Source organism: Salmo salar, chromosome ssa01 (assembly GCF_905237065.1).
Source record: "Salmo salar chromosome ssa01, Ssal_v3.1, whole genome shotgun sequence".
NCBI classification, from domain to species: domain Eukaryota; kingdom Metazoa; phylum Chordata; class Actinopteri; order Salmoniformes; family Salmonidae; genus Salmo; species Salmo salar.
The window spans coordinates 94,725,654-94,740,102 of NC_059442.1; the positions used below are offsets into that span (position 1 = coordinate 94,725,654).

General features: G+C 43.6%; 1 protein-coding gene across 1 annotated transcript in view; it reads right to left on the reverse strand.

Annotated features, from left to right (window-relative positions):
• Window positions 1-1,891: 1,891 nt before the first annotated feature.
• The window catches only part of LOC106610502 (collagen alpha-1(I) chain), a 29,351-nt gene continuing 16,793 nt past the window's right edge, over window positions 1,892-14,449 (reverse strand). Inside the window, exons 23-49 of the mRNA XM_014209886.2 lie at window positions 14,020-14,118; window positions 13,245-13,298; window positions 12,918-13,016; window positions 12,645-12,698; window positions 12,413-12,466; window positions 12,201-12,254; window positions 12,043-12,096; window positions 11,722-11,766; window positions 11,254-11,352; window positions 10,701-10,916; window positions 10,285-10,338; window positions 9,959-10,012; window positions 9,723-9,830; window positions 9,294-9,347; window positions 9,060-9,113; window positions 8,735-8,896; window positions 8,149-8,256; window positions 7,314-7,475; window positions 6,772-6,879; window positions 6,429-6,482; window positions 6,234-6,341; window positions 5,931-5,984; window positions 5,299-5,406; window positions 4,880-5,171; window positions 4,371-4,561; window positions 3,928-4,170; window positions 1,892-3,174 (exon numbers count right to left, since the gene is read on the reverse strand). Of these exons, the coding sequence (XP_014065361.1) occupies window positions 3,028-3,174; window positions 3,928-4,170; window positions 4,371-4,561; window positions 4,880-5,171; window positions 5,299-5,406; window positions 5,931-5,984; window positions 6,234-6,341; window positions 6,429-6,482; window positions 6,772-6,879; window positions 7,314-7,475; window positions 8,149-8,256; window positions 8,735-8,896; window positions 9,060-9,113; window positions 9,294-9,347; window positions 9,723-9,830; window positions 9,959-10,012; window positions 10,285-10,338; window positions 10,701-10,916; window positions 11,254-11,352; window positions 11,722-11,766; window positions 12,043-12,096; window positions 12,201-12,254; window positions 12,413-12,466; window positions 12,645-12,698; window positions 12,918-13,016; window positions 13,245-13,298; window positions 14,020-14,118 (2,889 nt within the window). The 3' untranslated portion in view covers window positions 1,892-3,027. The remainder of the gene's footprint in view (window positions 3,175-3,927; window positions 4,171-4,370; window positions 4,562-4,879; window positions 5,172-5,298; window positions 5,407-5,930; window positions 5,985-6,233; window positions 6,342-6,428; window positions 6,483-6,771; window positions 6,880-7,313; window positions 7,476-8,148; window positions 8,257-8,734; window positions 8,897-9,059; window positions 9,114-9,293; window positions 9,348-9,722; window positions 9,831-9,958; window positions 10,013-10,284; window positions 10,339-10,700; window positions 10,917-11,253; window positions 11,353-11,721; window positions 11,767-12,042; window positions 12,097-12,200; window positions 12,255-12,412; window positions 12,467-12,644; window positions 12,699-12,917; window positions 13,017-13,244; window positions 13,299-14,019; window positions 14,119-14,449) is intronic.

A 14,449-nucleotide genomic window follows, 5' to 3' on the forward strand; every position in this document is an offset into this window, starting at 1 on the left:
CGAATGTCGTACTACTTGGCTGTCATCACTCAGTCCCATGGATAGTGCAGGCAATAGACCAGGGTATATCCTACTATTGTACACTATTCTCCCTCTTTATAATTCTTTTACACTTATCTTCCAACATTATTAACATGGGTTAAAGAACTGAATGTGGCGATTTTCAGAATGAATCGTTTTTTTCTCCTTTGGTGTGTAAAGGCTCTCCAGACCTGTTTTTTAAATGATTCATAAATACTTTCCTAAACCTTTTCTCATTGCTATTAAATTCAACCATAATGGTCAATTCTTAATTTGTTTTAGCAGGGAAAGCATTTTTTTAACCATATCATTGGTAGGCATATAGCCTACATGTAGTGGTAGAATGTTTCTTAAATAATATATTCCATGTTTTTTTCTAACTAAAACCCCTAACCGACTCCATTATTGTTTTAATGGTAATCTCTATCACCAAATAGCCTGTGTAATAATTATGTAATTACCAAGTAATAACATTTGTCCAAAGATTTCTGATTAATTAGAGGAGCGCTGCCAATGACGTGCCTAGTACTTAACATACTACTATCAAAGAGAAGCAATTTAGGAACACAATAAAAAAAAGAAAAGCACAATAAATAGCCTACTAATTACAGGGTAACCACACAGAGGCATCATCGACTTTTATCCACTTCATCCACGTCGTCTTTAGGAAGATCTTTAGGAAGTAAAATGGCAGAATAAAAACTCCGCGTGTCATCTGCGCTTAATTTCCCCCCCAAAAAATACGTAAGATCTATAAAAGGACATTGTAAATTTAGTAGAATCGCATCCACATAATCCACACGTTTCAGCATGTCTTCTTTTTGTGACTGGATTTGTGGATGTGTAGCGCCAAGCCTGGTTTGGAGGATATCCTTCTGGAATGGAACTGGCCGGAAGTCTACTGCCTGAAACGAAAACACGTAGACCTGCAGTGGGTAGACCACAGACCCGTGTGAGGTAGACAGACAGTAGCCCTCACAGTAGCCTAGTCTAATTCAGAACTGTTCCACCGAAAACCTCCAGGGTTCAGTACAAGGCTACATTACTAATTCTAGGATCCCAACAAAACGGTGACAAGGCTCAGATGCTCCAATCAAAATGTGTGACTGGAGATGGTCATGTATATTATGGTCAACTCATATGTATTTTTGCAATTACTGTGTCATTGGAAATTAGGACCACTGGACATTTAGAAAATGATTTGTTTTTTTCAACCAAACCAACTAGAGTGTTTGTACTATGTTTTGTGCTGCTACAATGTTGTGTTGCTGCCATGTTGTGTTGCTAACATGCTCTGTTTTTATCTGTTGCTGCCATGCTGTGTTGTTGTCTTAGGTCTCTCTTTATGTAGTGTTGTGGTGTCTCTCTTGTCGAGATGTGTGTTTTGTCCTATATTTTTATTTTATTTTTAATCCCAGCCCCCATCCCCGCAGGGGGCCTTTTGCCTCCTGGAGGCCGTCATTGTAAATAAGAATGTGTTCTTAACTGACTTGCCTAGTTAAATGAAGGTTAAATAAATGTCACTTGTTATCCCAAATGCTCCTTACCAATGTGATCTATGTCCTACAAGTCCCACTCATCAGGGTTTGAGTCAGTTGTAATAACTAGGGCTACGTTGGTTAATGCCTCAATATTATGTTTCCCAAGAACGGGACCAACATTGGCTTCTTTGAAGTTATGTGTTTGACTATAAGCCTACAATATTAGATTTGAATGAAAGTTAAACTTTTATGTTATTTGGGAGATTATTTTATCAGTTGCCCAAAAATAAACTATAAAACATAACATTTTTATAATCAGCCACGGTCGCTGAGTTGTCTGTCGGTTTGATGTGAGCTGAATGGAGAAAACCAAGGGGACATGTCAAACATTGTGTAGACCACTTCACATGCTTTATTCAGCATCCAAATAATTAAAAACATCTTGATTTATTATACATGTACAACATCAGTACAGATTCTCTTTTTTCAAAACCATGAAAGTGTGTCTGCTTCTCAGATTTTGTAAAACTCTTCCTTTTTTAGAAACCTAAAAAGTCTTTCTTCAACAAACAAAACACAAACATCAGGAGGGTTTGAGTGGTGCTTTAGTGATGCAGTGATAGGGACAATCACAAGGGTAACATAGAGGGTGGACACAAACATCAGCTGGGGAAATGAAATACAACTAAAAACAAAACCACTTCCCTAAATCCACACCAGACACCATTGGCATGCATTATATCCACAGTAAAACATATTTCAGAACTGTTAATTAACCAACACTTGACAAAGAAAACAATTGTACTAGCCTGACAACAAGGAAGACAATGTGTTTATTTGTTAGCACCAAAGATTCGATGGTTGTTAGCTAATTATGACAGGAAAGGATTGCTCTAACAAACACCAATAACTGGACCTCATGAGTTGATATTATAGCACCTTTGACATTTGTTTTCTATCCAATAATATTCCTGTAGTGTAAAATCAGCCCTAGGCTTTGTGAAACATTTTGGGTAACATGGAGATCTTCTCTGAGGTAGCCATTAATGTATTCAAAATTAATGTGAATGTTCAGGTGTTTTTCTGTCATGAATTTAGAACAAGAAGACACTTCACTGTCGTTTTTAAGATTTATTTAATACCAGAAAATGGAGCATAGCATTTGTTGCTTTCATTGTCCTTCCGCAGTGGTAAAAAACGGCAAAAAAGTCACCTGTATCTCATTGTGTTTCTCCATGGGGATTTTACACTTTATTTTACACTTCAATTATTTTCTTGTTGCCAGTGGAAACAAAGTATTCTTTTTTAAGTGTCCTTGATTGTTGTAGGTTTCGGTTGAAGTAGCAGTCCCCCAAATGTATTTTCTTCAGAATCAAAAACATGCAAACGACGTCTTCAGCAGAGTAGTTTTAAGCTCGTGGACCAGTGGCAGCCAAATTAGTTTGTAGGTAATGCATAGAAAATAGAATTAGAGATGACTGCTAGAAAAAACAAAACAATTTCATGTCCATATTTCTTTTTGATTTTATACGAAGCAGACAGGGCCAACTTCGACGCCAAACTCCTGATCAGGTGCACCAACGTCCATAGGAGCGATGTCAATGATGGGCAGGCGAGATGTTTTTGATGTCTTGTAGTCGATGACTGTCTTGCCCCATGTGCCAGTATGTGACTGTGGAGAGAGACAGAGAGAGCGAGAGAGCATAGGTCAGAATCAGAAACCAGTCCTAGTAAAGATGATTGATGACACACTAACCTCTATATAACCTCTGTTTTATTTAGTTGCTTCATTCACCTTTAGTTTCATAACATGGATTTCACACAATTTTAAATTCAAAATGAGGACAGTAGAAGAAGAGAATAGAGGAAGGTAGAAGAAGAGAATAGAGGATAGTAGATGAAGAGAATAGAGGAGAGTAGAAGAAGAGAATAGAGGAGAGTAGAAGAGAATAGAGGAGAGTAGATGAAGAGAATAGAGGAGAGTCAAAGAAGAGAATAGAGGACAGTAGAAGAAGGGAATAGTAGAGAGTAGAAGAAGAGAATAGAGGACAGTAGAAGAAGAGAATAAAGGACAGTAGAAGAAGAGAATAGAGGAGAGTAGAAGAAGAGAATAGAGGACAGTAGAAGAAGAGAATAGTGGAGAGCAGAAGAAGAGAATAGAGGAGAGCAGAAGAAGAGAATAGAGGAGAGTAGAAGAAGAGAATAGAGGAGAGCAGAAGAAGACAATAGAGGAGAGAAGAAGAAGAGAATAGAGGAGAGTAGAAGAAGAGAATAGAGGAGAGTAGAAGAGAGGTAGAAGACATTTGAAGACAGTAAAAGACGAGAGTAGAAGAGAGAATAGAATAACAGACAGCGGAAGGGAGTTGAAAGATAAGAGAAAAGAGTAGAGGACAGTAAACGTGGACAGTAGTAGTAGGTGTCTCACCGTGCAGCCGTCCTCGCTGACGGTGTAGGTGAAGCGGCTGTTGCCCTCTGCTCTGATCTCGATCTCGTTGGATCCCTGGAGCAGCAGGGCCTTCTTCAGGTTGCCCGTGCCCTTGTCCATGTAGGCCACACTGTTCTTGCAGTGGTACGTGACATTCTGGGACGCCTCGTTGGACATCAGGCGCATGAAGGTCAGCTGGATGTTGACGTCCTCTGGGTTGGAGCCCTCGCTACCGTACTGGAACTGGAGAGTAGAGGGAGAGGAGGAGGAGGGGGGGGGTTAGTATCATGAAGGCAGATTTGTAGTGAAGGCAGGTCACTAAAACTTGAGTCCAAGTCAAGACCCATGTCCCCAGTTATCCAAGTTTGAGTGTAAGTCTGAGTCATTTCTACCCGAGCTCTGATTGTAGTCCTTGCCACATGGTTACGCTGAATGGTCCTTACCTGGAAGCCGTTGTCCATAGACTCTGAGAACCAGATGTGCTTCTTCTCCCTGATGTTCTTGCTGGTATACCAGTTCTTCATGGGGACGGAGTCCTGGGATGGGTAGACGCAGGTCTCTCCAGTCTCCATGTTGCAGAAGACCTGGACAGCATCCAGAGGAGAACCCTGGTTGGGGTCCACCCAGTACTGGCCTGTGGGTTTAAGAGAGAACAGAATATAAGCCATCAAGGTGCTTCAGGTGACCATAGAGGTCCAATAAAGTAGAAGTTATTATATTGATAGAGTTATTAATGTAGGCTGCTAGCTCTTTGATGTTTCCTTTATAAATATTGAATCAAATAAATAATTCAATAATTCATTCATTCATTCAACCAACCAATCAATCAATCAATCAATCAATCAACAATCAACCAACCTTCCAACCAACCAAACAATCACTGATCACAGCATGCCTATATATATAACCACTGTTTGTCTGGGGCGTGCGCTGGACTGAGCCTGGAACTTACCGCTCTTCCACTCAGGGTGGCACATCCTGATGTCACGGCACATGCGGGCGGGGTTCTTCTGAGTTCCCTCAGGGCTGCGGATGTTCTCCACCTTCTGGCTGAGGCTCTTCAGGGTGGTGTCCACCTCCATGTCACGGTCGTTCATCATGTCAGGCTCATCAGCACGGTAGTGGTATCCTCCTCCTCCTCGCATGGGGTCAGGTCCCTTCTCCTGGTTGTAGATCGGTGCGACATGGAAGCCGCCACCAGCGGGACCTGGGGGTCCGGGCAGACCAGGAGAACCAGGAGCACCCTGGATAGGGAAGAAGAAGATAGAAATGGGTCAAATCTGGCATCAAAGGCTTGTGCTATGTGTGTGAGGATCTGTGTGTGTGCTTGTGCGTCTGCACGGTAAATGTGAAGGTCAGTGTGAGACTTACAGCAGGTCCCATCTCTCCGTTGCGACCACGGGGTCCGGGGGGTCCGATGGGTCCAGGCAGACCGTTCATGCCATCTTTACCAGTGGAGCCAGAAGAACCATGGGGTCCCTGTAGGACACAGAACAACAACTCCATTAGAAGTCATATACCTTTAACAGGAAAAGTCACTGCGCTCACCCATTATTTAACAATTAACAACTTGACCTCTCATCCTTCATCAATGGCCTTCATCAGAAGTCCTATTCCTTCCATTCCAGCGACAACGTCACTAATAAATGACTAGATAGGATATCCCTGCGCAATCTGATGTGTGGAATCTTCTTGTTAAGGTTAAGAACACAACATCACATACAGGATCATTCTATGAACAATGTTATCCAACTGAAGACTGTTGTGGAGTCCAGGGCCAATGTTATCCAACTGAAGAGTGTTGTTTAGTGCAGGGCCAATGTTATCCAACTGAAGAGTGTTGTTTAGTGCAAGGCCAATGTTATCCAACTGAAGAGTGTTGTGGAGTGCAGGGCCAATGTTATCCAACTGAAGACTGTTGTGGAGGGCAGGGCCAATGTGTAACTTATATTACATTAACAACCATGTTCTATTGATGAACTGGGAGTCAGAGTCATACTCACTCGGGGTCCAGAAGGTCCGTTAAGTCCAGCAGGCCCAGACTCTCCAGGGGATCCCTGGAACCAGATACATCACATTAATCACACATTATATCACATTAATCACACATTATATCACATTAATCACACATTATATATGTTAAAGCAAAGAGAACAACAGATCTTCAACCCAGACACAATGTGCATGCTTCCTTAATGCCACAAATCAATAAAAACAACTTTTAAAAGGGCAGTAAATTATTGTAAAGAGAAGCAGCTAACTGTAACAGCATGAGTTGTATGATATTGGAAGGCTGGTATACTCACAGCGGGTCCAGGAAGTCCGGGCATGCCGCTCAAACCTCTGTGTCCCTTGTGGCCTCTCTCTCCACCCTCTCCAGCCTCTCCCTTGTCTCCCCGAGCACCAGCAGGGCCCTACAGACACAGGTCAAAGGTCAAACATGTACTTACAATACATTAGGTTGAGGAGTATGGATGACAAAATGCTGACAGAAAACTTACAAGAGCCCCACGACCACCAGCAGGACCGTTAGGGCCAGCGGGACCAGCAGGACCCTGAGAGAGAGAGACAGAGAGAGAGAGAGAGAGAGAGAGAGAGAGAGAGAGAGAGAGAGAGAGAGAGAGAGAGAGAGAGAGAGAATCAAGGATAATAATGTGTGTATTCTACATTGATGTATCTCAGGGTATGTCAGGGTAACATTGATGAATCTTAGGGTATGTCAGGGTAACATTGTAAGCTAGTCCAACAAATGTTCAAAACGTAAAAACATATTCTAAGGCCTTCGGCCTGAAAGTGACAGAGATACTATAGTCGACCCCTAAATTGATGAGAAGAGGTACTTACAGACTCTCCACGGCTACCAGTCTTTCCAGAAGCACCAGCGGGACCGGGGGCACCGGGAGGTCCGGGAGCACCAGGGGAACCGGCATGACCATTCTCACCACGGTCACCCTGCAATGAACACACACACACACAGGAACAAAGAGCCATGAGGGTAACAGCACCAGTAATGGGGACAAGTGTTGGAGTTTCCTTCCTTACATTGTAAAGTGCTGGAAAAGAGCACCTGAAAGAGCTCTACATAAACCAACAGTAAGGGTTCTATTCAAAGGAGTCAAGCTGAAGTGTTACAGATTGCGCAATAGAAATGTATAGTAATTCCCATTTGAGCTGATATGTGCAGCATTTACCGTGAATGCTAAAGCGGGAACATTGCCTTTAAATTTCCATCACACTGTAGCGTTGAACATCATCGATGCGGAATGAATAGAGCCCTGAGTGTGTAATTTCAAGACAAATAGGCTGTTTCTATTATCCAGCAGCAATGTTGTTTACAACAACAGTGTCATGGAAGAGTAAGACATGGTTTGATAGTAGAGGCTTACCTTGGGACCGGGGGGTCCATCGCGACCGGCAACACCATCGTGACCAGTGGAACCCTCACGACCAGCCTCACCGGGTGCACCAGACAGGCCAGGGGGTCCCATGGGGCCAGGGGATCCACGCTCACCGACGGGGCCGCCAGGTCCCTGCTTACCAGGCTCCCCCTGAGAGAGGACAATGGACAGCTCAAGGGTTAAGACTCTTGAGATTTGGAAGTAGAGACAAAGAAAGCCATGAGAAAACTTAAGAATGAAGGATCTGATGGGCTTTTTGTGTGAAAAATAATGACGCTGATTTGAGTTGTGAGGTAACACTTTTGATAGAAGTTAAGAGTTAAATACATTTTTAGTCATTTGGCAGATGCTCTTATCCAGAGCGTCTTACAGGAGCAAATAGGTTGAAGTGCCTTGCTTTTGGTCTCCTGAGTGGCACAGGGGTCTAAGGCACTGTATTACAGTGCAAGAGGCGTCATTACAGACCCTGGTTCGTTCCCATGCTGTGTCACAACTGGCCGTGATCGGGAGTCCCATAGGGAGGCGAACAATTGACCCATCATCGTCTGGGTTAGGGGAGCGTTTGGCTGGGGGGTAGGCTGCCATTGTAAATAAGAATTTGTTCTTAACTGACTTGCCGAGTTAAATAAAAAAATTTTTTTTGAAAAGGACACATCAAAAGATTTTTCACCTAGTCAGCTCAGGGATTTGAACAAGCGACCTTTCGGTTACTGGCCCAACATTCTTAACCGCTAGGATACCTGCCGCCCTTACATAGCTACTTGATGACATTAAATAGTAATATGTCGAGTGAGATGGGGCTGCTGTTGATGGGAACACTCACAGCTTGTCCTGGAACTCCTGGGCTACCACTGGGTCCCCTTCCTCCTGGGCCCCCCACAATACCACGCTGTCCAGCAATACCTCCGGGTCCGGGGGTTCCAGGGGCTCCCTGGAGAAAAAGAACAGATCGAGGCAAAGATGACATATTCTTCAATGCAGCAGGGAGAACCAGAACAAGCCTTTATAAAGGGATTCATCACCATGGTTTAAACTTTACTACATGCATAAAGTTTATGTAGCATTACAAATTTGGATGTATTATTTTATATATTTGTATTATTTCAGTTTAATTATTTTGTTAAACATTCCATCTAGTTCTTTAAATTATATGTCTTTTTTCGTATTGTTGTTTTGTTTTGTAATGCTGGGAAACATCTAAACATATAATAATATAATTATAATATAACAGCCCTTCATCCCTTCGTCCTTAATGTGTTGCTCTGTTTACTACTTTGTTTATTGCTGTTGTTGTTGTTCATTTGTTTATTGTTGTTGTTTATATGTGTATTGTTGTTATTTGTTTATTGCTGTTGTTGTTTGCTTGTTTATTGTTGTTGTTGTTTATGTGTTTATTGCTCTGTACTTACCATTGGGCCATCATTACCCTTGGCTCCAGATGGTCCTGTGGGTCCTGGGGATCCGGCGGCTCCAGCCTCACCGGGGCGACCAGCGTGACCAGTTTCACCACGTCCACCCCTCTGTCCCTCTTTACCAGAGGGTCCGGGGGGGCCTGGGGGTCCGGGGGCTCCCTGAAAACATTTAGGAGATGAGGGTCATTTGTTTACAGCTATTTTTTGAAGTATTACAGTATGTGAGTTAAAGATTTTTAGCTGGAAAAGCCAAACTTGATATATTTCAGTGTGGATGAATGATAGATTGGTGATAGATGAAGTGCTACAAAGGTGACCTTACACTTCCACCAGGAGGGCCAACTCTTCCACCAGGACCAGGCATACCAGAAGCACCCTACGGACATGATCACACGCACGCACGCACACACACACACACACACACACACACACACACACACACAGGAATACAGAACAGCTTTCTTAAAAAAACATATTTTACATTTTTATTCAGTTAAAAGAAATTAAAACTAGTGTTGCTATGAATGATTTGAGGATTTGAGTTTAAAGTTCTTACAGGGGGCCCAGGGGCACCACGAGTTCCTTTAGTACCAGCATTACCAGCAGGACCCTGAGGACACAAACATTAGAGAGTTAGGCCATAAAAAAAATCTATAAAGGACACATGACAATAAATATATGTCCTGAACACTGATGGTCACATCACCTAGTCAGTCCTCAACACCTTCTCCTAATGGTGAGAGACAATTTCAACCGGTCACTGGATTACAGTACATTAAGGATATATAAGGGTGGCCTGTTAGCCAAAAGTAACTTGACCTGTATATCTGCTAACTATTACTGTATTGGTTGATTCAGGAACAAACAGCAAACAGCAAAATGTATATTTCTTTCTTTCTTCGAGATTTGAGATTTGAGCTTGTAGTTCAAACAAATCTGTAGGTTCAGGAGTTAAAGCTGATAGGACAGCCTCAGACAGCCATACCTGAGGTCCAGGAGCACCAACCGGTCCACCGGGCCCAGGAGCACCAGCATCACCCTTGGGGCCATTGTTACCAGCCTCTCCCTTGTTGCCAGGCTGACCATCAGCACCCTGAAGCAAGGAGGGAGAAGAAGAAAGGACGGGTCAGGGCTAGGTTATAGGATTCCACCTGGAAACAGAAATGTGACCAGCTTCAGAGTGTTCTGGACTGGACCAGACTGGGTGATGATGTTACTCACAGGGGGTCCAGCGAATCCAGCAGGTCCAGGGGCACCATGCTCACCACGCTCGCCCTGGAGGATTATGGATTATGGGTAGAAAACACATAGGGTCAGAGGTTGGGAATGAAAAAATGATACATAAACAAGCAGAATGTGCTTTGTTCAGTGTGATGAAGAGAAATGGCGTGCCATCAATGTGCTTTGTTCAGTGTGATGAAGAGAAATGGCGTGCCATCAATGTGCTTTGTTCAGTGTGATGAAGAGAAATGGAGTGCCATCAATGTGTGCATTACACCGCTGTCATAAGCAGGTGAACATGTAGTATGTCATTGGAAGTTACTCACAGGGGAACCGCGACCTCCAGCGGGTCCAGGGGGGCCACCAAGACCACCCTCACCCTAACACAGAGAGAAAAAGAGGAGGGAGAGGAGGGGAGAGGAGGGAGAACAGGGAGAGGAGAAAGAGGAAGGGAGAAGTATCTCATATTTGAATGAAGATTACCAAAACAATCCTATATATCAAGGCTGTAGCTACACAGTAGTTGTTTCAACACATCAAGGCTGTAGCTACACAGTAGTTGTTTCAACACATCAAGGCTGTAGCTACACAGTAGTTGTTTCAACACATCAAGGCTGTAGCTACACAGTAGTTGTTTCAACACATCAAGGCTGTAGCTACACAGTAGTTGTTTCAACATATGATATTGCACCGTTTACTGGGTAATCAAACTGTTTCAATCCAAACAGCTTTTTGCTCTTACCTTCTCTCCATGAGCACCAGTGGGTCCGGGGGGTCCGATGGGTCCAGTCATACCACGCATGCCGTCTTTTCCTGGGCCACCGTCGGCTCCCTTGGGGCCAGCATCACCTCGTTCTCCCTTGGCACCGGAGTTGCCACCTGAGCCACGCTCTCCGGGCATTCCTTGCAGACCTGGGGCTCCCATACCGCCAGGGGCACCAGCAGCTCCAGTCTCACCCTGGACAGAGATGGTAGACAGAGAAACATTAAACCAATAGAGATGGTAGACAGACACACATTAAACCTCCTATCGCATTGTACCAAAATAATATATTTACAAAAAGGAACAGAGATGGTAGACAGAGAGACACACACATTAAACCTCCTTTTGCTCTGTGCCAAAATAATATATGTACAAAAATATTTGTTGCGGTGCAAAAATAAATAAGAAAAGGACAAATTATATGATTGTATAGGGCCTAATGTAATTCTCAGTCCTAGGATCAACATAAGGACCAGCTGAATTATTTAATCAATAACGTAATCTGTATCTGTGTTCTCCAGTGTTCTCTTACCCGAGCACCATCGTTACCAGGAGAACCATTAGGTCCACGGGGTCCAGAGGGGCCAACAGAGCCGATGCCACCACGCTCACCTGGGAAACCTCTTTCACCCTTAGGACATAGAAAAAAGGGGAAGAGAGGAGGAGAGGAGAAGAGCGGAGGAGAGGAGGATGAGAAGAGGGGAGGAGATGAGGGGAGGAGACAAGGAGAAGAGGGGAGGAGACGAAGAGGAGAAGGGGGAAGGAGAGGAGGAAGAGAAGAGAGGAGGAGGAGAAGAGGGGAGGAGAGGAGTGGAGGAGATGAGGAGGAGAAGAGGGGAGGAGACGAGGAGGAGAAGAGGGGAGGAGAGGAGGAAGAGAAGAGGGAGGAGAAGAGGAGAAGATCTGTGAACATCTTGTCTGTACTGCAACAGCTACTGAAGCAGGCAGCTTATAGACAGATCCGGGGGTTCAGATCCATCTGCTGTGATGCTGTACTTACTCTGGATCCACTGGGGCCGGGACCTCCAACCTCACCAGGCACACCCTGTGGAGCAACAGAGGAGAGGGGAGCAATCAACCAACCAATCAGTCAATCAATCAAATATATTTATAGCCCTTTTTACAGCAACAGTTTCCACATAATTAAATGTATCGCTAGATAGAGTCTGATTACACTTCAACAACTGCATTTGGGTAAAAACGTACTTTCCAGCAACTTACAGGGGTCTAATTGTTCGTCAATTCAATTCAACATGTCATGGAGGGCATAGAATTACATCTAGAACCTATAGGATCTCTGTGATGGGAGGGCACTACTTACCTGATCACCAGGCTTGCCAGGCTCACCAGTAGCTCCCTGAGTTCCAGGCAGACCCTATAGGGATGATGGGAGAGGTGTGGTTGTAACATTATTGGTTGCAATGTGAATATCTAGACAAGTAACGATAGCAGAGGTAAGAATTGTGGTTGATAACCTACCTGGAATCCGTTAGGACCAGCGGGGCCGCCCTCTCCTTTCTCTCCTTGACCTCCCTGGAACACAATGGTGTTTGGGTGGCTCATGAATGAATTTATACAGTATGTGTCTCAATGTTTCATTAAAAGGGACTGTACAGAATGCGTCAATGTACTGAAGATGTATGTGGCTAAATGTGCCATTCATTCTAAGAAGGAGATGTGTCAAAACTTACAGCAGGGCCTTGGGGTCCGGGAGCACCAGAGTCACCATCTTTGCCAGGGGCGCCCTAGAAACAAAAAGAGATCTATTACAAATCCAAGAATACACACAATGATCTATTGACACAGACTTGAGATAAGTTGATTTAACGTGGACAAGTCAAAAAATGTTGATACAGCATACTGTGTGTTACAGTTTGAATGATTGATCCTATCTGTTTCAGGTTTTAGTATAGCTTCACTTACAACACCCCCAACAGCTCCGGCTTCTCCTCTCTCACCGGGCTTGCCGCTGTCACCCTGTAGGGAAGAGACAGACAATGATTACTCTTACTGTACATTCATATTCTACTCAGTCAGAAACACCCTGAATACACCACCCCTAACATTCATTTACATGTGTTCAGTATATGAACTAGACCGACTGTGGAGTGGTGAAAATAATACATTTGTAACCACCATTTAGGAATGAAATGAATGCTTTTGTTTATTTTATTGTATGTTTGTTTGTTTACTCACAGCAGGTCCTTTGGGTCCGGGGAATCCCATAACTCCAGGCTGACCTCTGGCTCCAGAGGAGCCTGGGGGTCCGGAGCGACCATCGTTTCCAGTGATACCCTACAGGAGAGGAGGATCACACAGGCTATCAAAGGGTATGGTGCTCACTTGACTGAACCAACACAATTATTGTTCTACTTTCTACTTTAGACCAAGGAACGTGGAGGTCAAAACATGTTAAATCCTCTCGATAATGTCCTCTTGCCAATATAGTTTATTATATACATAGTAATAATATTGTAATTAGGTATGCATTGAGTTTATGGTGAATAGATCAGTAATACTTACAGCAGGGCCAACTTTCCCATCAGGGCCAGGGCTGCCAGGGCTACCAGTCATACCCTACAGCAAGCAAGGAGAGAAGAGCACACATTAGATAAAACCAAACCAAAGTTTATTGGTCACGTACAGATTTTAGCAAATGTTATAGCGGGTGTTTTAGCTGTTGTTAAAGTGGGTGTAATAGCGGGTGTTATAGCTGTTGTTAAAGTGGGTGTAATAGCGGGTGTTATAGCTGTTGTTAAAGTGGGTGTAATAGCGGGTGTTATAGCTGTTGTTAAAGTGGGTGTAATAGCGGGTGTTATAGCTGTTGTTAAAGTGGGTGTAATAGCGGGTGTTATAGCTGTTGTTAAAGTGGGTGTAATAGCGGGTGTTATAGCTGTTGTTAAAGTGGGTGTAATAGCGGGTGTTATAGCTGTTGTTAAAGTGGGTGTAATAGCGGGTGTTATAGCTGTTGTTAAAGTGGGTGTAATAGCGGGTGTTATAGCTGTTGTTAAAGTGGGTGTAATAGCGGGTGTTATAGCTGTTGTTAAAGTGGGTGTAATCGCGGGTGTTATAGCTGTTGTTAAAGTGGGTGTAATAGCGGGTGTTATAGCAGGTGCAGCTAAATGATCAAAAACTAGAAACAGCGAGAGAGTAAGAAAGAGAGAGTGAGAGAAAGAGAGAGTGAGTGAAAGAGAGAGTGATATATATATATATATATATATATATATATATATATAGAGAGAGAGAGAGAGAGAGAGAGAGAGAGAGAGAGAGAGAGATGTGAACAGGTGACACTCACCTTGGATCCAGGCATGCCAGGCTCCCCGGGGCGACCAGCCTCACCAGTGGCACCTTGGGCTCCCATTGGTCCATTGGCTCCACGCTCACCAGGGCCACCCTATCACATGAGAAGGTTAATTGGTGATGTCTGTGTCAAGTTTTGATAGGTAAGCATTCTGGTCAGCTTCAGGGCTTAGAGATGAAATAGTGCTCTGTGAGGGTAACCAAGCCACCAGGACACATTCAGTGAGCATATTTGAAGCTACAATCTGCAGTTGTTACATCCATTTTTGGATTTATAAATGAATGATATATACCCATTGATTCTTGAAGAATATAACTTGCCTCATGCTCTTAGTTCAACAGAACGCAAAAATGTTAACAAACACTGTATAGCCTCAAAACATTGTTAAAACTATGATTTAATGTCATGGATAGTCAGCCTATGC